Source organism: Lagenorhynchus albirostris, chromosome 19, assembly GCF_949774975.1.
Source record: "Lagenorhynchus albirostris chromosome 19, mLagAlb1.1, whole genome shotgun sequence".
In the NCBI taxonomy this organism is placed as follows: domain Eukaryota; kingdom Metazoa; phylum Chordata; class Mammalia; order Artiodactyla; family Delphinidae; genus Lagenorhynchus; species Lagenorhynchus albirostris.
In genome coordinates, this window is record NC_083113.1 from 24,805,645 (window position 1) to 24,831,211 (window position 25,567).

The 25,567-nt window shown below is 39.6% G+C and overlaps 1 protein-coding gene across 3 annotated transcripts in view; it reads left to right on the forward strand.

Annotated features, from left to right (window-relative positions):
- Positions 1-25,567, forward strand: part of PHKB (phosphorylase kinase regulatory subunit beta) — a 200,587-nt gene that overhangs the window by 113,776 nt on the left and 61,244 nt on the right. For all 3 annotated transcript variants that reach the window (XM_060132511.1, XM_060132510.1, XM_060132513.1), the window contains exons 15-16: positions 21,490-21,545; positions 22,059-22,152. In XM_060132511.1, the coding sequence (XP_059988494.1) occupies positions 21,490-21,545; positions 22,059-22,152 (150 nt within the window). The remainder of the gene's footprint in view (positions 1-21,489; positions 21,546-22,058; positions 22,153-25,567) is intronic.

A 25,567-nucleotide genomic window follows, 5' to 3' on the forward strand; every position in this document is an offset into this window, starting at 1 on the left:
TTTAAGGAACCTCCATACTGTTCTCCACAGTGGCTGTATCAATTTACATTCCCACCAACAGTGCAAGAGGGTTCCCTTTTCTCCACACCCTCTCCAGCATTTATTGTTTCTAGATTTTTTGATGATGGCCATTCTGACTGGTGTGAGATGATATCTCATTGTAGTTTTGATTTGCATTTCTCTATGATTAGTGATGTTGAGCATTCTTTCATGTGTTCGTTGGCAGTCTGTATATCTTCTTTGGAGAAATGTCTATTTAGGTCTTCTGCCCATTTTTAGATTGGGTTGTTTGTTTTTTTGTTATTAAGCTGCATGAGCTGCTTATAAATTTTGGAGATTAATCCTTTGTCAGTTGCTTCATTTGCAAATATTTTCTCCCATTCTGAGGGTTGTCTTTTGGTCTTGTTTATGGTTTCCTTTGCTGTGCAAAAGCTTTTAAATTTCATTAGGTCCCATTTGTTTATTTTTGTTTTTATTTCCATTTTTCTAGGAGGTGGGTCAAAAAGGATCTTGCTGTGATTTAAGTCAAAGAGTATCCTGCCTATGTTTTCCTCTAAGAGTTTGATAGTTTCTGGCCTTACATTTAGGTCTTTAATCCATTTTGAGCTTATTTTTGTGTATGGCGTTAGGGAGTGATCTAATCTCATACTTTTACATGTACCTGTCCAGTTTTCCCAGCACCACTTATTGAAGAGGCTGTCCTTTCTCCACTGTACACTCCTGCCTCCTTTATCAAAGATAAGGTGACCATATGTGCGTGGGTTTACCTCTGGGCTTTCTATCCTGTTCCATTGATCTATATTTCTGTTTTTGTGCCAGTACCACACTGTCTTGATTACTGTAGCTTTGTAGGATAGTCTGAAGTCAGGAAGCCTGATTCCTCGAGCTCCGTTTTTCGTTCTCAAGATTGCTTTGGCTATTCGGGGTCTTTTGTGTTTCCATACAAATTGCGAAATTTTTTGTTCTAGTTCTGTGAAAAATGCCAGTGGTAGTTTGATAGGGATTGCATTGAATCTGTAGATTGCTTTGGGTAGTATAGTCATTTTCACAATGTTGATTCTTCCAATCCAAGAGCATGGTATATCTCTCCATCTATTTGTATCATCTTTAATTTCTTTCATCAGTGTCTTATAATTTTCTACATACAGGTCTTTTGTCTCCTTAGGTAGGTTTATTCCTAGGGATTTTATTCTTTTTGTTGCAATGGTAAATGGGAGTGTTTTCTTGATTTCACTTTCAGATTTTTCATCCTTAGTGTATAGGAATGCCAGAGATTTCTGTGCATTAATTTTGTATCCTGCTACTTTACCAAATTCATTGATTAGCTCTAGTAGTTTTCTGGTAGCATCTTTAGGATTCTCTATGTATAGTATCATGTCATCTGCAAAGAGTGACAGCTTTACTTTTTCTTTGCCGATTTGGATTCCTTTTATTTCTTTTTCTTCTCTGATTGCTGTGGCTAAAACTTCCAAAACTATGTTGAATAAGAGTGGTGAGAGTGGGCAACCTTGTCTTGTTCCTGATCTTAGTGGAAATGCTTTCAGTTTTTCACCATTGAGGACGATGTTGGCTGTGGGTTTGTCATATATGGCCTTTATTATGTTGAGGAAAGTTCCCTCTATGCCTACTTTCTGCAGGGTTTTTATCATAAATGGGTGTTGAATTTTGTCAAAAGCCTTCTCTGCATCTATTGAGATGATCATATGGTTTTTCTCCTTCAGTTTGTTAATATGGTGTATCATGTTGATTGATTTCTGTATATTGAAGAATCCTTGCATTCCTGGAATAAACCCCACTTGATCATGGTGTATGATCCGTTTAATGTGCTGTTGGATTCTGTTTGCTAGTATTTTGTTGAGGATTTTTGCATCTATGTTCATCAGTGATATTGGCCTGTTGTTTTCTTTCTTTGTGACATCCTTGTCTGGTTTTGGTATCAGGGTGATGGTGGCCTCGTAGAAGGAGTTTGGGAGTGTTCCTCCCTCTGCTATATTTTGAAAGAGTTTGAGAAGGATAGGTGTTAGCTCTTCTCTAAATGTTTGATAGAATTCACCTGTGAAGCCTTCTGGTCCTGGGCTTTTGCTTGTTGGAAGATTTTTAATCACAGTTTCAATTTCAGTGATTGTGATTGGTCTGTTCATATTTTCTATTTCTTCCTGATTCAGTCTTGGCAGGTTGTGCCTTTCTAAGAATTTGTCCATTTCTTCCAGGTTGTCCATTTTATTGGCATAGAGTTGCTTGTAGTAATCTCTCATGATCTTTTGTATTTCTGCAGTGTCAGTTGTTACTTCTCCTTTTTCATTTCTAATTCTATTGATTTGAGTCTTCTCCCTTTTTTTCTTGATGAGTCTGGCTAATGGTTTATCAATTTTGTTTATCCTTTCAAAGAACCAGCTTTTAGTTTTATTGATCTTTGCTATCGTTTCCTTCATTTCTTTTTCATTTATTTCTGATCTGATTTTTATGATTTCTTTCCTCCTGCTAACTTTGGGGTTTTTTTGTTCTTCTTTCTCTAATTGCTTTAGGTGCAAGGTTAGGTTGTTTACTCGAGATGATTCCTGTTTCTTAAGGTAGGATTGTATTGCTATAAACTTCCCTCTTAGAACTGCTTTTGCTGCATCCCATAGATTTTGAGTCATCGTGTCTCCATTGTCATTTGTTTGTAGGTATTTTTTGATTTCCTCTTTGATTTCTTCAGTGATCACTTCATTATTAAGTAGTGTATTGTTTAGCCTCCATGTGTTTGTATTTTTTACAGATCTTTTCCTGTAATTGATATCTAGTCTCATAGCGTTGTGGTCAGAAAAGATACTTGATACAATTTCAATTTTCTTAAATTTACCAAGGCTTGATTTGTGACCCAAGATATGATCTATCCTGGAGAATGTTCCATGAGCACTTGAGAAAAATGTGTATTCTGTTGTTTTTGGATGGAATGTCCTATAAATATCAATTAAGTCCATCTTGTTTAATGTATCATTTAAAGCTTGTATTTCCTTATTTATTTTCATTTTGGATGATCTGTCCATTGGTGAAAGTGGGGTGTTAAAGTCCCCTACTATGAATGTGTTACTGTCGATTTCCCCTTTTATGGCTGTCAGTATTTGCCTTATGTATTGAGGTGCTCCTATGTTGGGTGCATAAATATTTACAATTGTTATATCTTTTTCTTGGATCGATCCCTTGATCATTATGTAGTGTCCTTCTTTGTCTCTTCTAATAGTCTTTGTTTTAAAGTCTATTTTGTGTGATATGAGAATTGCTACTCCAGCTTTCTTTTGGTTTCCATTTGCATGAAATACCTTTTTCCATCCCCTTACTTTCAGTCTGTATGTGTCTCTAGGTCTGAAGTGGGTCTCTTGTAGACAGCAAATATATGCGTCTTGTTTTTGTATCCATTCAGCCAATCTGTGTCTTTTGGTGGGAGCATTTAGTCCATTTACATTTAAGGTAATTATTGATATGTGTGTTCCCATTCCCATTTTCTTAATTGTTTTGGGTTCGTTATTGTAGGTCTTTTCCTTCTTTTGTGTTTCTTGCCTAGAGAAGTTCCTTTAGCAGTTGTTGTAGAGCTGGTTTGGTGGTGCTGAACTCTCTCAGCTTTTGCTTGTCTGTAAAGTTTTTAATTTCTCCATCAAATCTGAATGAGATCCTTGCTGGGTAGAGTAATCTTGGTTGCAGGTTTTTCTCCTTCCACACTTTCAATATGTCCTGCCAGTCCCTTCTGGCTTGCAGAGTTTCTGCTGAAAGATCAGCTGTTAACCTTATGTGGATTCCCTTGTATGTTATTTGTTGTTTTTCCCTTGCTGCTTTTAATATGTTTTCTTTGTATTTAATTTTTGACAGTTTGATTAATATGTGTCTTGGCGTATTTCTCCTTGGATTTATCCTGTATGGGACTCTCTGTGCTTCCTGGACTTGATTAACTATTTCCTTTCCCATATTAGGGAAATTGTCAACTATAATCTCTTCAAATATTTTCTGAGTCCCTTTCTTTTTCTCTTCTTCTTCTAGAACCCCTATAAGTAGAATGTTGGTGCGTTTAATGTTGTCCCAGAGGTCTCTGAGACTGTCCTCAGTTCTTTTCATTCTTTTTCTTTATTCTGCTCTGCAGTAGTTATTTCCACTATTTTATCTTCCAGGTCACTTATCCGTTCTTCTGCCTCAGTTATTCTAATATTGATCCCATCTAGAGTATTTTTCATTTCATTTATTGTGTTGTTCATCATTGTTTGTTTCATCTTTAGTTCTTCTAGGTCCTTGTTAACTGATTCTTGCATTTTGTCTATTCTATTTCCAAGATTTTGGATCATCTTTACTATCACTATTCTGAATTCTTTTTCAGGTAGACTGCCTATTTCCTCTTCATTTGTTAGGTCTGGTGGGTTTTTATCTTGCTCCTTCATCTGCGGTGTGTTTTTCTGTCTCTTCATTTTGCTTATATTACTGTGTTTGGGGTCTCCTTTTTGCAGGCTGCAGGTTCGTAGTTCCTGTTGTTTTTAGTGTCTGTCCCCAGTGGCTAAGGTTGGTTCAGTGGGTTGTGTAGCCTTCCTGTTGGAGGGGACTAGTGCCTGTGTTCTGGTGGATGAGGCTGTATCTTGTCTTTCTGGTGGGCAGGTCCACGTCTGGTGGTGTGTTTTGGGGTGTCTGTAGACTTATTATGATTTTGGGCAGCCTCTCTGCTAATGGGTGGGTTTGTGTTCCTGTCTTGCTAGTTGTTTGGCATAGGATGTCCCGCACTGTAGCTTGCTGGTTGTTGAGTGAAGCTGGGTGCTGGCGTTGAGATGGAGATCTCTGGGAGATTTTCATAGTGCAGCTGGGAGGCCTCTTGTGGACCAGTGTCCTGAAGTTGGCTCTCCCACCCCAGAGGCACAGCACTAACTCCTGGCTGCAGCACCAAGAGCCTTTCATCCACACCGCTCCTTAATTTGGGATGATTCGTTGCCTATTCATGTATTCCACAGATGCAGGGTACATCAAGTTGATTGTGGAGCTTTAATCCGCTGCTTCTGAGGCTGCTGGGAGAGATTTCCCTTTCTCTTCTTTGTTCTCACAGCTCCCAGGGGCTCAGCTTTGGATTTGGCCCCGCCTGTGCGTGTAGGTCGCCGGAGGGCGTCTGTTCTTTGCTCAGACAGAACGGTGTTAAAGGAGCCGCTGATTCAGAGGCTCTGGCTCACTCAGGCCGGGGGGTAGGGAGGGTCACGGAGTGCGGGGCGGGCCTGCGGCGGCAGAGGCCAGCGTGACACTGGCAGCTTGAGGCACGCCGTGCGTTCTCCGGGGGAGTTGTCCCTGGATCCCGGGACCCTGGCAGTGGCGGGCTGCACAGGCTCCCCGGAAGGGGGGTGTGGACATCGACCTGTGTTCGCACACAGGCTTCTTGGTGGCGGCCGCAGCGGCCTTAGCGTCTCATGTCTGTCTCTGGGGTCCGCACCTTCAGCCGCGGCTCGCGCCCGTCTCTGGAGCTCCTTTAAGCAGCGTTCTTAATCCCCTCTCCTCGCGCACCAGGAAATAAAGAGGGAAGAAAAAGTCTCCTGCCTCTTCGGCAGGTTCAGACTTTTCCCCGGACTCCCTCCCGGCTAGCCGCGGTGCACTAACGCCCTGCAGGCTGTGTTCACGCCGCCAACCCCAGTCCTTTCCCGGTGCTCCGACTGAAGCCGGAGCCCCAGCTCCCAGCCCTGCCCGCCCCTGCGGGTGAGCAGACAAGCCTCTCGGCTGGTGAGTGCCGGCCAGCCCTGATCCTCTGCGCTGGAATCTCTCCGCCTTGCCCCCCGCCCCCCCGCCTCGTTGCTGTGTTCTCCTCCGCGGCTCCGAAGTTCCCCCACTCCGCCACCCGCAGTCTCCGCCCGCGAAGGGGCTCCCTAGTGTGTGGACACTTTTCCCCCTTCACAGCTCCCTCCTGCTGGTGCAGGACCCATCCCCATGCTTTTGTCTCTGTTTATTTTTTTCTTTTGCCCTAACCAGGTACGTGGGGGGTTTCTTGCCCCTTGGGAGGTCTGAGGTCTTCTGCCAGCGTTCAGTAGGCGCTCTGCGGGAGTTGCTCCACGTGTAGATGCATTTCCGGTATATCTGTGGGGAGGAAGGTGATCTCCGCGTCTTACTCCTCCGCTATCTTCCCGGAAGTCCTGTGGCCCTGTATTGATAGTTTTGATTTGGCATAGATACAACTTAACTGTCTGTTGCATTTTCTCAGATTACATCATCCTGTTGTATCCCATACTTCTTAAGAATGTTAAATTAGAAATGTCAGAATATAATGCCAAAGAAATATATCTTTTGAAAATCACTTTCAGTGGCTTAGGAGAAGGCCATATTCATGTAATGCATGCAATTTTATATAATTTCATAAATTTTATGAATTTTCATGGGAAAATCTTCATATTTTATCCTTAATTATTTTTATGAGCACCTTATTATTTCCTCAATCTTATTTAAAACGTCTTCCGTTGTGGGAGTGTGTGGTTTGGAGAGCAAAAGGGACACTGTAGCATGGTCAGATAACTGAACACCGATTATGACTCTTCTATCATTAATCAGAGACTGAAGAAACTAATAAAGTTAGCCCAAGAATACGAGTTAAAGGTGGCAGTGAAGAATAAATAATAGTATGTAGCAGAGCATGAGCCCTTCCTTGCACTGGGTCAAAATTGTTGAAAGTGGGAGATAGAGTTTTAAATTCTCAGAAGTGTCTGTAAAAATAAAGGTTAAAACTAGGCTAATGGGGCTTCCCTGGTGGTGCAGTGGTTGAGAGTCCGCCTGCCGATGCAGGGGACACGGGTTTGTGCCCTGGTCCGGGAAGATCCTACATGCCACGGAGCAGCTGGGCCTATGAGCCATGGCTGCTGGGCCCGCGCGTCTGGAGCCTGTGCTCTGCAATGGGAGAGGCCACAACAGTGAGAGGCCCGCGTACAGCAAAAAAAAACACAAAAAAACAAAACTAGGCTAATGGAGGTTAGGGGATTAAGAGGTACAAACTACTATGTATAAAATAAATAAGCTATAAGGATATATTGTACAGTACAGGGAATATAGCCAATATTTTATAATAACTTTAAATGCAGTATAATCTATTAAAATTTTGAATCACTGTGTTATAAACCTGAAACTAATATAATATTGTAAATCAGCTATACTTGAATAAGAAAAAACTAGACTAATGTATTCTAGTACATGCTGAGATACCTCTAATAATGAATGGATCTTTTCTTTTGAATCCCAGGCATTAACTCACCCAACTCTTTTCCCTCCACCTTTATCCTGTTCTATTTTGATATCCATTCTTTCTTCTATATGTCAACCTCTTTCCCTCTACATACTTCTTCTTCTCAGTCTATAGAGATGTTTAATTGTCCCTGACCTTAAAAAAGAAAGAAAGAAAGAAAAAAATTCCTCAAGTGTGCCCCCTGTCACGTTCCCTTCTTTCCTTCCCTTTCAGACATCTTAGAAAAATACTTGCACCATCTCCATTTCTTTAGCTTCCAGTCACTCTTTACCCTATGTAGTCTGACCACTTATACCACCAACCTACTAAAATACATGCAAAAGTTTACTCCTGACCTCCTAATTGATAAATCCATTGATCTTTTTTCAGATTTTAGTCTGTTTGTCCTCAAAGATATTCAGCACCATTGAATACTCCCTTCTCCTTCAAACTTTGTAAAAGCATAGAAGTAATCTTTGATTCCTCCATACCTATGTCACTACTTCTCCCCTTCCCAATCCAGTCATGTCAATTCTATTTCCTAAATACTCCTGAGATCTTTTCACTTGCTCCTTCTTCATTCCAACCACTATCATCTCTCAACTGCAGTGCTCAATGAATCTCCTTGTGTCCACTCTGCCTTCTGCCAATCATGTTTATATAGCAGCCATTACAAGTTAATATATATAAAATGCTTGGGCAGAGCCTGGCCTATAGTAGGTACTATATATGTATTTATTACTATTGTTCTAAAAATGTAAATTACATTGAGTCTTTCCTTGTTTGAAACCCTTTTAAAAAGTAGCTTTTCGTTCCACTTAGATGAAAGCCAAATGCCTTGTTTCCTTAGAAGGCCCTTTTGAGCCTTAACTCCACCCTCACTTCTTATTCTTTTGCTTGCTTGTTATACTCCACATACACTGGTCTCCTCTTAGTTCCTCAAACTCTTCAAGCCTTTTCTTCTCAGGGCCTTTGCTATTCCTTCTGCCTGAGTGTTTGTTACCAGATCTTGTTCCTTCTTGATATTGAATTCAGTCTCAGATTTAATGACACGCCCCAGGAGAATTATTTTCTGACCATTAATCTAAAGTAGCCCTATCTTCAGTTACTCTATTATATCATCCTTTACGTTTATCCTTTTCATTCTTACAGCTCATATACCTTTTTCTATAAAGTCCTCCTCAATTCTCTGAGACTAAATTAGATGCTCCCTCCCTTGCCCTCAAAGCACCCACTGGTTAATAGCATTGTATTTACTATCCTACTGAACTCCATATATAGTTTGTCTTCTCCGTTCTATGGTGAGTTCCTGAAGAATAGGAATAACATTTCATCTATCTTTCAGCCATCCCTGGTTCCTACCATGATGTTTGGATGAATGAACAGGTGAACAAACCCTGAGCATTTCTAGTACACAGATTTGTTGCATTGTGATCTCATCAATATGGAAGACATTTAGGTTTACTCTGCTAAGAGCGATGGTAGCGTGTGTCCCCCGCAGTCAGGTCCCCGGTGAGAATCTACACTAGAAACAGTTTGGCCTCAACCAGTGAACATGGCTCTATATAGTTAAAAGCTCGTTGGATTCTAGAGCTTGCTGGGTTCCTCTGTAACTGTTCGGTCTCTAACCCAGCAGCTATAAATCTTACCACAGGTTCTCCCTTGCACTGTTTAATTAGCCCAGTCTTTTTGTTCTTGAGAAGAGCATCTAGTGCTGAAAGAGAAAGTAGCACAGGTTTTTATACTTTTCCCCCTTCAAAGCCTCTCTTCTTAGGTGGCTTTCACATTGTAATAACTGTACATGTGGCCTGTCCATTCATTTCCACTCATACATGGAGTCGTGCACTTGGCAATTCTCTAGTGTACTGAAAAGTTTACTGTCAAGCTGGTAAGATGAGGCAGTCTGATTTGGTAGAGAGAACACTAGAACAAGTTAGTACAGAGACCTGGATTCTATTTCTGGGTCTGCCACTAACTTGCTCAGGACCTGGACCATTTCCCTTGCCTGTACCTCAGTCTCCTCATCCATCAAGTGGATTACTGATTTTTATCAAGGAAACACATTTTTCAGACAAAATCTTAGGCAGAATTTCAGCATAAAAAATACTTTAAAAGTTGTGCTGCTCTGGCTGAAGTGGAGTCCTCTCATGGACTCCCTCACACCTTTTTTTATAACCTACTCCCAGATGATAAAAATGGCCCCTTCTACATCTGGCATTTCAACTCAGACACCAGAGAAATGATCTAGTCCGTGCAGGCATCCAAAGGAGAAAAACCAAAAACAAGTTGTCTTGCTATAACTTGCTTCCTTTTCCCCCTTGATTCTAAATAGCTGGTTTCCATTTGTCTACCGCTGGAGACCTTTCATTGGTGGTAACCCAACACCTGAGGTCCTTTGAAATGACATGGAAACCCTGAGAGGGAAATGGCTAGATTTTTGGAACCTATACTCCCCTTCTTCTGCCTCTACCTCCCCTATCTCACCCTCATTTTACCAGTCTTTCTCTATGTTGACCACTCTGTTGTGTTTTTATAAGTTTCTCATCATTTGTTCTTCCTGCTGGTTATGATTAAATCTGTGTGAACACCATGAGTCAGGGTTTCTCCACCTGGGCCCATATAATCATTTTAGCATCGTTTCCAGGAAATAAACAAGACCTTTAGCACAGTCATTTCTTTAAGATAAAAATATAGAAACGTTCAGTTACAGCATGTGCTTAGACAGGAGTAAAAACAGTTTAACAAACTAATTTGTTGTGACAAAAGGATGATTAGTATTCTCTTCCAAGATAATTGCAGTCATTGAAAGGACTGCTCTCAAAAACCATTGCCCGATTTATTCATTCAGGCATTTGAAACTGTGTGTCTGAGGTCTGGGAATACTTTTTAAAATTCATTTGTTTTCCTCTTAAATAGAAAGCTTGTATAATCACTAATGCAATGTATAAATACAGGGATCCTAAAAGGCCATTTTCTCCCTGGCCTTCTCTACTCTTAAGCCAAGTTTAGCTTTTTAACCATGCTGTTGTTGGTATTTCCACTTACCACTTTCCTCTGAATCCCTATTCAGTTTCTCCAAGTAGCTGCTTTGGCTTGGTTGGAAATGTCAGAATAAGATGCCAGTGTGTTCCAATCAGGATGTGCCTGTGTTCAGACTGCTGTAGCCTGTTACTTGGCTCTTGCAGGAAAAATACTGTGGATATGGTGTCTCCAGTTGGAATTGAGATGTATAAAGCATCTGCCTGGTTTCTTCAGCTAATGAGGTTTTGCTGAAAAAAGAGTGTAATGAAAAAATGCTGGATGTTGGTAGGGCCTACTGATGAAGGCTAATGAGCATAAATGAGTTTCTATAAGGCCCCAGAAGCAGACGCAGAGAATGTTTCAATGCACTGCCCTTGAGGCAAGACCAGCCTTGGGTGGGGTGTGACCCGTTTATTTGTTGGCTTCTTTTTTTCTTTCCTTCTCTCCCTCCTCCTGTGTCCTTCTTTCAGTAAAAGACCTATTCAAGCCAGCCACAGTAGATTATTTTATGCAGCATAGGGCATATTAAAAATAAAGCTACTTAGGGCTTCCCTGGTGGCGCAGTGGTTGAGAGTCCACCTGCCGATGCAGGGGACACGGGTTCGTGCCCCGGTCTGGGAAGATCCCACATGCCGCGGAGCGACTGGGCCCGTGAGCCATGGCCGCTGGGCCTGTGCGTCCGGAGCCTGTGCTCTGCAACGGGAGAGGCCGCAGCAGTGAGAGGCCCGCGTACCACAAAAAAAAAAAAAAGAAAAAATAATAAAGCTACTTAGACCAGAGCTTAATACAATGTTGCAAAAATAAGAATTATGAGTTTTACATACTGTATTTATTATTTAATAGAAGAGATAATTTTTAAATTTAATTGCCAAGAATTTAAGAAATATATTCTATCAAAAAGGAGATAAGAAAATAGGTGTTTTGTAGACACCACTTGGAGTTGAGTTTTCTTTAGACCTGATGTTGAGTGAATGAAGAGTGACTGTTGGTAGAACACAAAGGCTTTTGCTCACCACTCTGCTCCCTGTGACTGTAACCAACTGTGTGTTGGTTAATTTTATGTGTCAACCTGGCTGGGACATGGAGTGCCCAAATATGTGGTCAAACATTATTCTGGATGAGGGTTAAGATGTTTCTGGATGAGATTAACATTCAGATCAGTAGAGTGAGCAGGTCAGATTGCCCTCCCTAATGTGGGTGGGCCTCATCCCAGGAGGCCTGAGTAGAACAAAGAGGCTGACCCTCCCCCAAGTAAGAGAGGATTCTCCCTGCCTGATGGCCTTCAAACTGGGATATTGGCTTTTTTCCTGCCTTTGGACTAGAACTAGGTCTTGAGCCTCCTGGCCTTTGGACTAGAACTACACTGTCAGCTCTCCTGGGTCTCCAGCTTGCCTACTCACCCTGCAGATTGTGGGATTTGCCAGACTTCTTAATTGCCTGAGTCAGTTCTTTATAGTAAATCTCTTTCTTCTCTTTATACATTCACAAACAAATATGTGTGTGCATGCGTGCGTGGACACACACAAGCACGCACACACACACGCACCCTGTTGGCTCTGTTTCTCTGGAGAACCTGAACTAATACAAACCACAGCAGCAAGCAGCACATAATTCATGCAATATATACCATGACAGGCACCATAGACTTTAGACTTAGACATATCTGCAGTCAGGTTTAAGTTCTACCACCGACCTTTGACAAATTATTTCACCACTCTTCACTTCAGTTTCCTGATCTTTAAAAATGGGAGTTTTTGTGACAGTACATATGGCAGACTCTTTTTTTTTTTTTTTTTTTTTTTTTTGCGGTACGTGGGCCTCTCACTGTTGTGGCCTCTCACGTTCCGGAGCACAGGCTCCAGACGTGCAGCCTCAGCGCCCATGGCTCACGGACCCAGCCGCTCCGCGGCATGTGGGATTTTCCCATACCGGGGCACGAACCTGTGTCCCCTGCATTGGCAGGCAGACTCTCAACCACTGCGCCACCAGGGAAGCCCTGGCAGACTCTTGAGATATATTAATTCCTTGACATTCTAAACTGGACAACAAAACCAACGTAATCAATAAAATAATAATATAAATCTTATTACTAGGCTGTCATGTTATTTCCATGAATAAGTTATAAATGAACAGAATCTATACATCTTTCTGTGTGCCATTCTCCTAGAAAAGACCCACATGCTTCCTCTGCCCCCTCCCAAAACACTGCCCCCTCCCAAAATCCCATCTTACTGATCTTTTCTGATAACAATCTTCTAGTGCCCCCACATAAGCCAGTGGTAGTAATGCCTCTGAGTGTTTTCGGTTGAGTGGTTGTTCTACTCTTATAAGCAAAATTAAAACCTGATGTTTAATGGTTCCACGATTTAACTATAACCATGTTCAGAGATTTCAGTTGCAAAAGGTTGACTAGCCTTAAATGATAAAAGATGTGAAAAGATGACATTAATAAGTATGGTACATATAAAAAATAAGGGTATACTACGCAGTTAAAACAAAATATGAGGGCATGTTCTGTGTACTAATACATGATATATGATTAAGTGGGAAAAAGTGCTGATAGTATGCTACCTTTTGTCTAAAATACGAGAAAGTAAGATTATAGATTCTTGTTTGCTTTTATAGGCAAAAGGAAACTCTGGAAAGGGGCATAAGTAATCATAGTAATTGCCTGGTTGGTAGGTGGTGGGGTGGATGCATGGGCCACAGGTAGGAGAGAAACTTCACTGAAAACTTTTTCATAATTTAAAATTTTTTGAACCATATGAATTAATTGTCTATTAAAATTAAATTGAAAAAAAGAACAAGGGGAAGGAAAACCATTAGGGTACATTCACATTTAAATTTCTCTGTATACCCTTTGAAAGTTGTATTATATTGTTTTATTTATAGCTCCCAGCTGAAAATCTCCTAGCCTTGTTACTTTGACCTGATTTGGATAATTTGAAAACTAGAATCTAGATAGATGTACATGCAGTGTTTTAATTACCATAGTTTTAAATTTTGAGCAAGATGGGTTGCAATATTAATACAGGTAGTGCCCAGCTCACCAGCAAGTTACACTAAAAAAGTTTCTCTTCCACCGTTCACTTAAAAATGATTAAGATAGTAAATTTTATGTTATGTGGGGTTTTTTTTTGTTTTTTTTTTCGTGGTACGCGGGCCTCTCACTGTTGTGGCCTCTCCCGCTGCGGAGCACAGGCTCCGGACACGCAGGCCCAGCGGCCATGGCTCACAGGCCCAGCCTCTCTGCGGCATGTGGGATCCTCCCGGACTGGGGCACGAACTCACGTCCCCTGCATCGGCGGGTGGACTCCCAACCACTGCGCCACCAGGGAAGCCCATGTTATGTGGTTTTTTATCTCAATTTAAAAAACTGTTAAAAAACCCAATATGACTTTATTCATTTATAGAAATGATAGTGGTTTTTTGTTCTGTTTTTTTTTTTAATTTATTTTTGGCTGCATTGGGTCTTTGTTGCTGCGTGCGGGCTTTCTCTCATTGCGGCGAGCGGGGACTTCTCATTGCGGTGGCTTCTCTTGTTGCGGAGCACGGGCTCTAGGCATGCAGGCTCAGTAGTTGTGGAGCACGGGCTTAGTTGCTCCGCGGCATGTGGGATCTTCCCAGACCAGGGCTCGAACCCGTGTCCCCTGCATTGGCAGGCGGATTCTTAACCACTGCGCCACCAGTGAAGCCCCCGAAATGAAAGTTTTAAATCAGAATATTTTCAACTACACGTTGTTGGTCCTGAATCATGTGGTTTAAATGACTTGTACAATCCTTAATAGCTTATAAAAATATGTATACTTTTAGTTATGATTCTTTCCCTTTGTTAAAAATATCTTGTTTATATTTGCAAATATTTGTCCTTTATGCTCAAGGAAAGATTTGTATATTGCTAATAAAAATGTAACAATACTTTAAAAAAATATTTTTCTTCCAGACCACCGAATGAGTGCCAACTGCCTTCTTTTGGTATAATGTGCTGTGTACGTGCTAAGTGAGAAAAGAGCATGAGGCATCCGTCAAGGGTGCACTCTGTAATTATACAGACCACTCATAAACATGAAAAAAGCCCTGGCAGAGAGATGGCAAGTGACTCATGCAGACAGCACCTGCTCTTGCTGATAGAGACAGAGACATCTTGGCATCCTGATGTTTGGGGGACTTTATGGAGGAGACTAGGTTGAAAGAGTGGGCCAGGAACTGGATAAGCAGAAAGAAACAGAAAGAACAGTCCAAGTGTAGGACAGAAGACAGAAACTTGAGATGGACATGATGAACTGCTTTTTATTTTTTTAGTGGAGTGTTCTAAGACAAACAGGGAACTGCAGGTAGAAGTGAAGTTGTAAAAGTCCTCAGGAAGTTGGGGCTTTATTTGGGAAACACTGGTTTTGGAGTATAAAAGTGATGTCCTAAACATGACAGAAATATGCCTATTACTCACCTACCCACCCTTCCTCCCATTTCTTCATTCATTCAACAAATATTCTTTCACCACCTCCTTTGTGAAAATCACAGATACAAGAAAATTTCCCTAACCATAAAGTATAGAATATGGGCAAAGGCAAGTGTGAAGCAGAAAGTCCAGAAAGCCTGTAACAGTGATCCAGGATTGTAGTCATGTTACTGGATTGATAAAAGGGCTAATGGTTTTTAAACACTTAAGAGTATTTGCCAAATATTTTATCATTACTCTAAATGGAGTATAACCGTTAAAAATTGTGAAACACTATATTGTACACCTGTAATTTATTTAATATTATACATCAGCTATACTTCAATTAAAAAAAGCATGTATATTACATTGAAAAAAAAGAGTATATGCCAGACACTGTTAAATGCTTATATATGTTATGTATTATCCTCATAACCCTATAGACACTTTTATTATCCCAATTTACCCATGAAGAAAATGAGGCTTAGAGAGGTTAATTAATATAGTCACACAACAAAGAATAATATAAATATCATTTGTTTAGCAGATTAAAGTTTGTAAATATTTTTATAGGCCCTCTTTTGTTTGATCCTCTGCCTATGTGTTAGGCCTCCTAAATAGCATTATTCTCATTTTATAGATAAGCACAGAAGAACATAGAGAAACTTGCCTAGGCAATCATTCATCAGACAGTAAGCACGTACCGTGTGCCAGGCATTCTTCTATGCAATAGACAAGATAGATCAAGTGCTTGTCCTCAGGGAATTGTTTTCTGGTGGGGATGAATAACAGTGAATATATAAGTAAATAATACCAAATAATTTCTGGAGATGACAAGTACTGTGAAGTAGACAAAATAAGGTAAAGTAATAGAGGGGGGCTGGCTACAGTAGAAAATGAAGGCCTTTCTAAGGAAGTGATGATGGTTGAGACCTGTATAACAAGAGGGCCTCATGCAACAATCTGAAGGGAAAACATTCCAAGCAAGAGTGCAGTAAGTACAGAGGCCCTGAGATAGGAACACAGTTGTCATTTTCAGTGGAGAGAACCCAGTGTGGCTAAATTATGGTGAAGGAGAGGAGAGAGAATGAGAAAGAAGAAGTAGGCTGGAGCTTGATTATGTAGGGACTTGTGGGCTGTGGTAAACGGTTTGGTTCTTATTCTGTGGGCAATAGGAAGACAGTGGAGAGTTTTAAACAGGGTGTTTGTGTGTATGCATGTTGGCGGGGAGGTGACATGGTCTGATTTACACTTTTTTAAAAAACCATCCTTGTTGCTGTTTGCAGGATAGACTGTGTGAATGGTGGGGTAAGACTGAGGTAGGTAGAACAGTTAGTTGACCAAGTGAAAGATCATGGTGACTTTGAGTAGGGTGGTAGTAACAGTGGAGTTGGAGAAAAGTGGTGTGTTTGAGATGTGCTTTGGAGGTAGAGCCAGTAGGACTTATTGGTGAGTTAGCAGTGCATTAGAGAGTCAGACAGTACACTGTAATGTTTAAGAGATAGATGAGATTGCCCATATTTGGATCCCTACTTTGCCACTTACTAGCTATATGATGTTTAGATAAGTTTTTTAACCACTCTGCACCTCAGTTTTCTCCTTAGTAAATGAGGATAATTGTAGTAACCTACCTAATAGGGGTGTTTTGATCAGTAAATAATATGACTACACAGTGTTCAATAAGTGTTGTCTTTTTTGTTTGTTTTAGCTGTTACTGGTTATGAGGTTTGAAGGAGAAAGAGGAATCAAGGATAACTTACACATTTTTGGCCAGATCAAATGAGTGCACAGTATTAAAGAGATAAGAAATAGTGGTGTTGGGAAAGCTGGACAGCCTCATGTAAATCAATGAAATTAGAACACTCCCTCACACCAAATACAAAAACTAAAGTCAAAATGTTTTAAAGACGTAAATATAAAACATTACACCATAAAACTCCTAGAAGAGAACATAAGCAAAACATTCTCTGACATAAATCATAGCAATATTTTCTTAAATCAGTCTCACAAAGCAAAAGAAATAAAAGCAAAAATAAACAAATGGGACCTAATCAAACTTGAAAGCTTTTGCACAGCAAAGGAAAGCACAAACAAAACAAAAAGACAACCTATGGAATGCGAGAAAATACTTGCAAACAATGCAACCGACAAGGGGTTAATTTCCAAAATATACAAACAGCTGATACAACTCAATTAAAAAAAATACAAACAGCCCAACCAAAAAATGGGCAAAAGGCTGAATAGACATTTCTCCAAAGAAGATATACAGGTAGCCAACAGGCACATGAAAATATGCTCAACTTTGCTAATTATTAGAGAATAACCATCATCAAAAAGTCTACAAATAATAAATGCTGGAGAGAGTGTGGAGAAAAGGGAACCCTCCTACGCTCTTGGTGGGAATGTAAACTGATACAGCCACTATAGAGAACACTATGGAGGTTCGTTAAAACACTAAAAATAGAGTTACCATATGATCCAGCCAATCCCACTCCTGGGTATATATTTTGGAAAAGACAAGAATTCTAATTCGAAAAGATGCATGTACCCCAGTGTTCACTGCAGCACTATTTACAGTAGCCAAGACATGGATGCAACCTAAATGTCCATCGACAGATGAATTGATAAAGAAGATGTGGTACCTATATACAGTGGAATATTACTCAGCCATAAAAACATTGTAATATTGCAATTTGCAGCAACATGGATAGACCTAGAGAATATCATACTAAGTGACGTACGTCAGACAGAGAAAGAGAAATATTATATGATATCATTTATATGTGGAATCTAAAAAATTATACAAATGACTCTATATACACAACAGAAGTAAACTCACAGACAGAAAACAAACTTACGGTTACCAAAGGGGAAAGAGGGAGTGGAACGATAAATTAGGAGTATGGGATTAACAGATACAAACTACTATACATAAAATAGATAAGCAAAAAGATTTACTCTACAGCACAGGGAACTATATTCAATATCTTGTAAAGACCTATAATGGAAAATAATAAATATATATATATATATATGTATAACTGAATCACTTTGTGGTACACCTGAAGCTAACACAATATTGTAAATCAACTATACTTCAATTAAAAAATAAAATTTAGGGCTTCCCTGGTGGCACAGTGGTTGAGAGTCTGCCTGCTGATGCAGGGGACAGGGGTTTGTGCCCCGGTCCGGGAAGATCCCACATGCCGCAGAGTGGCTGGGCCCGTGAGCCATGACCGCTGGGCCTGCGCATCCGGAGCCTGTGCTCCGCAACAGGAGAGGCCACAACAGTGAGAGGCCCACATACCGCAAAAAAAAAAAAGAAAGAAAGAAAAAAATAAAATTTAAAAAAGAGAGATAAGACATACTTTAAGGGTGAGTGAATTTAAGGATGGAAATCAGTAGTTCAGTTTTGTCCATGGTAAGTTTAAGGCTCCTATTAGATAACCAGGATCATGGGAAAGGAAGTGACAAGAATGGAACTTGTTTTGTGGGTATTTCACTTCTAAAACTTGCCCTCTTTCCACTCTTTGAGAGGCAGAGTAAGTGAGTGATTATGAGCACAGACTCTGCAGTTAGACTGCCTGAATCTGAATTCTAGCTCTGCTATTTACTAGCTTTATGACCTTGGATTAGTTACTTAAACTTTCTGTGCCTCGTTTTTGTTACCTGTAAAATGGGATGATGGTTTGTTAAAGCACTTAGATCAGTGCCTCCTCACACACAGAATGTACGATGTTCTGTAAAGTGATTTTTGCTATTGTTGTTACTTTCCAATCCTGAATGTTGCTATAGAAATGAAATGAGAAGAAGATTCAAGCAATGTATTTTATGAAGGAAGGATTAACAGGATTTTGGTGACAAATTGGATATTGAGGGTAAAAGAGAGGAGTCAAAGGTGGTTCAGAGGTTCTGAGCTAGAGTGAGTCTATTTGAGGTAGAGTAGGATTGATAAGGAGTTGAGTTTTAGACCTATTAACTTTGAAAATAGCCAAAAGAAAATGTCCAGAAAGCAGTTAAAAATGTGGGAACTAGATAGAACTCAAGAGAAAGTTCAAGACTAGAAATATAGATATGGAATCATCTGCTTAGAAGTGATAATGAAAGATACCAGAGTGAATGAGTTTGGTAAGAGAGTAAGAGAAAGAAGTGAGATGAATAGAAGAACAAGGACTTAAAGGGTAAGGATTTCCATCTCAAAGGCAAAGCAGGATAGATGGCAGAGTACAGAACTAACAGAGACAAGGAAAGTAAGGAAATAGTGGTAGTCTATGTTTGAGAAATAAAGGGAGGGAAAACTGGGAAGGTGGTAAGTCATCTGAGGATTTCTTTGAAAAGATGTTTGGAATTATTTGGTGAAGAACTAGTCATAAAAATGGGATAGTGGATGGTCCTAATGTCTTAGAATGGTGGAAAACATTCTAGGGCAACATAGATGTTACAGCAAATCTCAACAAGGAAGAGAAAGCAGCTGCCCTAGGATAGGTGTGAAAACTGTAAGTACAGCTGCAGGAAATATTCGTGCCCTTTATTGTTACTATGTTTCAAATACTGTACTTGGCACTTTGTTCTCCCTGAATCCTCAGGATTCTCCGAAATATTGGAAACCACCTAAATGTTATCAAAATAAACATGGCTTGAATAAATTATGGCACATCCATATAATGTAATGTCTTTCAGCCATTTTTTTTTAAACCAGGTAGATCTATACTGGCAAAGGAAGATATCAGTGGGATACTTTTCTGTGATAATAAACACGTTTGAAAACTTATCTATCTATTGCAATAGACTAAACTCAAGGATGGGCACTGGGTTGTATTCATCTTGTAATATCAGAGTCTAGCGTGGATTCTTGTATGTCTTAACTGTTGGTCAAATGAATAAGTGCATACATGCTTATAAAATGGAGAGCACTAGTACCACACTGGGCTTGAGTGTGTGTGTGTGTGTGTGTGTGTGTGTGTGTGTGTGTGTGTGTGCGCGCGCGCACATGTGTACTTTGTGAACCTAAAAGCAGAAAATATTATAATATTATTAAGGAAAATACCATTCAGAAATAGGAGGCATTACTTATTATTAGGCAGTTTTCAGAGAGACTTCATTGGTTTAGACAGTAATTTTGGAGGTTTGAAGAAAATTATGAAAATAGAGAAAAGATAGTTCCAACTTTGTCAGTGAAAGGAAGAAAATTGTTGGGGTGGGACCGGCCACGCACAATTCTTTCTGTGGGTGGAAATGGGGTGAAGCGTCCCGCTTGGGCTGGTGTTAAAGGCCTGAGTTCATTATGGTAGATGGTTATTGAACTGGAACTTTCCTAAATGCTGACTTTTCAAATGAAAGAGTTCTTCAACCATCGAATAGTCTCCTAATCAGATGCTCACTATGATTCAACATGTGTAGTGGGCATTTTAGATCTGAGTGCTCTGTCATACAAATAGAAACAACATTGTCTTAAACAGGCCTGTGATTCAAAACGAAGAAACCAGTTTACCAATTAGGATCTGTAAGCTGCCTTATTTATTGTTAGTGGAATAACATCTGCATTCTAATATATGTATTCACTTGCTTTTTATTTAAAAACTCTAATTGCCCTGAAGATTATAGATAATGGCCTGCTCTAAGGTTACTTCTTTTGATGAATGGGAGATTTCATCCACGAAAAATGAAGCTTAATGTTTTCATTTGTTAGAAATCTTGACGAGACTCTGAATAATTACTTTTTCTCATCCTTTTGAGTAACATCAACTTTTAAAGTCTTTATCAAATAAAAATAGAATTTATAGCATTTTTAATGTCTATTTATTTCTGTGAGGTTGTTCCATCATATTTTTCCTTATATATTCATTTAAATCACATTGAAGACTGCCTGAAATGGCATTTTCACGATAATTCTGGGAACCATCCTTTGTATGTTACTTACTGCTGATATATGTATTCTGGTATTTCTTGCCTTCTATCATACAAAAATTCTACTGGCATATTAAATACCATAGAGAGGAACTGACTGATAGTAAATCAAATGTTTTACAGCATACTATTGGGAATGTTGGATTCATTACTATGAAGAAATTATATTTGATCACAATTTTCAGAGCTTCCTAATACTGTAATTTATTGGTGCTTCTTAATGTTCTGTGTTAGTTATATACAAGCTCAAAATTGGATTCATTTTAGCTATGCATAATATATGCTATAGTGAATCTTTTCCACACACACAAAAAGTAGCAAATATCCAACACTATGTTTGATTAGAACTATTAAGCCCAACAGCTTGTATTTAACTAACACGGTGGTAATTATATAGTCAACTGGGTAGTTCATTCTCTACCGTAGAAGCTATATATTAGAATAAAGCTATTTTGGTGTATCAGGTGCCAAAGGAAAATTGGCTAACCAGAAAGGGAATAGCTTTATGTGGTGAAGATGTCAAATGAACAGTTTTAACTCACAGTCATTTTTTTAGAGAATACGTAAGTTAGGTTTTTATTTTTAGTTCCCACTCTTCCCTTCATAGTTAAATGATGGAAAATGACTCTCGGTCCCCAAACTACTCTTATGCATCGTTCAAAATAGCCCTGACAGACTAGCCCCTCCAGTAGTGGTGAGATTTATGGCTTTCCATTCCTTGGTGTTCCATTACTCTGTCTACACCATCAAATTGATTAGTAGGCAGTGGAGAGCAAGGAAAGAGAGGCAACTGCTTAGAGCCAGCTGGTGTCCATCATCTTAATGAACTGCTCAGAGATGGTTACTATTGTCCTTTATTCTCATTATAGTTGATGATGACCAGATCTTTTAAAATGTTTCCCCCCTCCCTTATTCTGTATTACAGGGCCCACTGGAAAATGATTTGGTTGTTTATGTAGCGCTCATAGCAGAAAGCCAACGGTATGAAATCCAGATGGGTGGCGTGTTCTTTTGAGGGGGAGGGAAGGGGATTGATTGCTTTAGGCTTATAATACTGAGTGTGGTGGTAGAAATTAACTTCATAGACCCCTTCACAGGGTTTCAAGGATGTCACTAATGTCACTTTAAGTGCCAGAATAACATTCTTTTCATGTTTAAAAATAATTTTGTTTTAGTTGGTGTTAATATTAATTAAAGTCTGTGACCAGTGCCAGTGTTGCCTGGTGTGTAGTTTTGAGAAATTAATGCAAACAGATTATGGGGATCCCCCAAGTTAGTGCTTACCTCTCTGGCAGCCCCCAAAGCTCACAGCTGATGCTTTGTGAAGAACCCAAGAGGGCTCTGGATTCCAGTGCAGATGACATATTGCTGACATTATCAAATGAATAATGTGCTCCAAACTAGCATAGTCTTTCCCCTTTTCTCCTCCTCCTTCACCATTGTCCATATAAATGCATTACTGAAAATGTCTCTTTTTTTCCCTGTGTTTTTTAGCCTTCAGGTTTTCCTCAACACATATGGTATTCAGACTCAAACTCCTCAACAGGTAGAACCCATTCAGATCTGGGCCCAGCAGGAGCTCGTGAAAGTAAGTGATTCTGCTTCTTTACTGTCTCCTTTATGTAGGTACTAGAGCATGATGATTAGACTTAGTTTATAGTCAAGAAGCATATTTAAAAATCCAATTCTGAGATAGGGTCATTGATCCAAAGTCTTTCTGATTAAGCTGAGAGACCCACTTTATCAGACACTGTTACTGAAACACAACTGCATTGTGTGTGTGCGTTATATTCATAGGTCTTGTTGATTTCTGCTCCTTGCTAAAGTCTATTACAAACCTGGACTGACCACTTAAATAACAAATCAGCCTTAATTTTAGTAGTGGTGTATAAAATTAACCTTTACATTTGATTTATTTTCCCTTTTATTAACAATTAAAGAAATCTTCTCACCTAAATATTGTTGGTAATAACTACTTCCCTTTTTCTCTTGCCTTACTATTTGGAGTCTGAAGTAATTCCTACCCTCTTTGGTTTGCTGGGTCTCAAAATAATTATAAAGTGACATCTGAATTTATATTTGATGCAGTTACATACCTATTAGATTGGATTAAAAGATGACTTTTGAGGCCTTTTGTATGCACTGCCCTGCAGCATATGCCTGAGTTTAGGAATATTACTGCTCATTAGGGATGGGAAATTGTTGATCTCCACTAATTATTTTTAAACCACTGTTTTTATTTGGTAATCATTAAAAACAGTACAGGAATGGGACTTCCCTGGTGGTCCAGTGATTGGGACTTTGCACTTCCAATGCAGGGGGCACAGGTTTGATCCCTGGTCTCGGGGACTAAGATCCCATATGCCGCCTGGCCAAAAAAACCAGTGTTTGTTTTTGGTGTTTGGTGGAAATGTTTAGAATAGTCTCTCTCAAGTGATCAAGATTGATTGAGTCAGTTAAGCTGATAAAAATGTTTTTTATTAAAACCTTGATGTTACAACAAAGAATAAAAGCTCAGAGAAGTGAGGTGCACATTGCAGGGAAAATGCAAGGCCCCAGAGTTGTTGCTAATCAGACTGGACTTCATGCATTGACAACAAAACCAGAACCTGGGTGTTAGGTCACCCAGAGCACCAGCTCTTCAAAAGTCCTTAACAAATTAGAGCTCTTTTCTCCCCCTCGATTAAAGAGACATGGCTAAAAATGCAAGGAACCCTGGAGTAGGTAACACTTTAAAATCACACTACAAAGTAAACGATGGAAAGCTAGGTTTCATTGTAGAAGAGGCTAAATGAGGCCAAGAGGGAAGTAAGGATCCACAAGGCAAGGAGAGGAGGCTGTATGGAATGGCAGAAAATCTAAGGTTGTAACACTGTGCACTTATCGTTCAGGTGCAGGCTGTATTTGCTGATATACTTTTATGGCCTCTCACTGAAAGCTCCAGAGAATGGTAACAAAGGTTATTATTCTTTGATAAACATGCTCTCAAAACAAATTAACCTGAATCTGTATCTTCAGGCCTAATGTATATTAGCACCTCTTTCTGGGAGCATCTGTACTCTACCAGACAACATACAATCAAGACTTAAGAGACCAACATGGCTCCAAATAACTTGAATGTGGCATTTTATTCATTCATTCATTCATCGTAACACCTGTTCTGTGCAGAGTACTGTGTGGAGCACACAGATAAAATGACTCTGTCCCTGTTCTCAGTTAGTGACCTCTGGGTCTGTTGGGATGACAGAAAAATAGTTAATGACAATCCACTTTGATCGGTGCTATGACAGATGTTAGTGCAAGGTGCTGAGGAGTCACAGAGGTGGTAGGAAGCATTCTGTTACAAAGTGAAGACTTATAACAGGTCCTGACTTATTTTATACTTTGTTGTTTTAAAGATGGCATTAACGCATGATTTACAATTTGGGTGTGTGTTGTGGCTAAAAAGACAGATATGTGACCAGGAGCCCAGCTTCTCTGTGCACGTGTCAGGATGGAAAATTCTCTGTGGCTACAGCCTCTGTGTTTCAAGCTAGCTGCATTTTGGGATTCACCCTCTAAGATATACTGCCGACTACATTGTTTCTTATAGTCTACCTTTTAAAAGTGAAAATGTTCCCTCAAATCTTAGTTAATACACATATTCTTATGCCAGTGGCTGCTTATTCTTCTGAGAAGTTGCACCCTCCTTCAGCCCACTGAAGAGGGTGTGAGGGCAGACAGCTGAGGGTAAGGTGTTCACTGTGTGTGGTTAATGTTTCATAATGTGGTAACTGTGGTTTGATTTGCCTCATGGGAGATCTGAATACACTGCAGATGTAGAATGAAGTATTTCTGTACTTCCAGGTGGTTTGGTCCCTGCTATGTGTTTCAGAGCATTAAATGGTGTGAATGTGTACAATGTAGGGACGGTATTATCAGTACCCTAGAATTCAGTGAGCATTCTGCATCTGATTACTTAATTGTCATAGACCTTCTCTACCATGGTTCAGAAAGTTAAGGAAAATGCTTTTACTGTAATAGAGTAGTATTTAAGGATTTCCTTTAAATCTGCCTAGATCAGTACATTTTAACTTGTGCATGGTTGATTAATATAATCATTTGCCTAAAAGAAGAAATCTAAAGTAGTTTAGACATAAATATTAATTTAAGGGAAAGTGGTCTCCATCTAGTGCTGTGCACTGTAGTTTCAGTGTAGCTATACAATGCTATATAATGCTTATAGAGTACTTTTTATAGCCAGTGGACTTTGTCTAAAACCACTGCTGTTCCAGAATTAATATGCACAGCACATGTGGTTCAGGAGGACATTCACTTGCTCCCTCATTCATCCATCGAGTATTTCCTGAGCACCAGCTGTATGCCAGGCACAGTGCCAACTCAGGGGGTGCTATTTTCTAGGAACATTCAATGGAGAAGGAGAAGGAGACAGCTAACTCTGACATACATGTGTGCACCATGGCAGAATGAACAGAGAGCTCTGGTGATGACATTAATTTTGTATACGTTGAGGTTGATATTTGAAATCAGTTCAAATGATAATCAGTAGATTGTGTAGAGACAGTTGGTTTGATTTTCCATTAGGTTAGATTTCTACCTCTCATCAGATACAAAAATAAATTCCAGACAGATTAAAGATTTAAATCTTTTTAATGATTTAGATATAAAATCACTAAAAAAAAAATAGGAGAACAGTTTACAACTGTTGTGAGGGGAAGTCCATTCTTAGAGTAACACTAGTGCCAAAAATCGATTAAGGAAGTGATTGACAGATTTAACTAAATATAATTGAAGGTAGCATAAACAACCTGGCACATCAAAGGTGCTTGTGAAATTTCCTAGCAGAAAAATGTTTAGATTGAAATACCAAATGCTGAAGTGATGTTTGAACTACTATGCAGTCATTCTCACATTTCATAACAACATTGAAGATGAGCAAATTGAGTAAAATATTTGATAAAACAGCAATATTCTTAACATACCAAGATCTTTTACAAATGAAA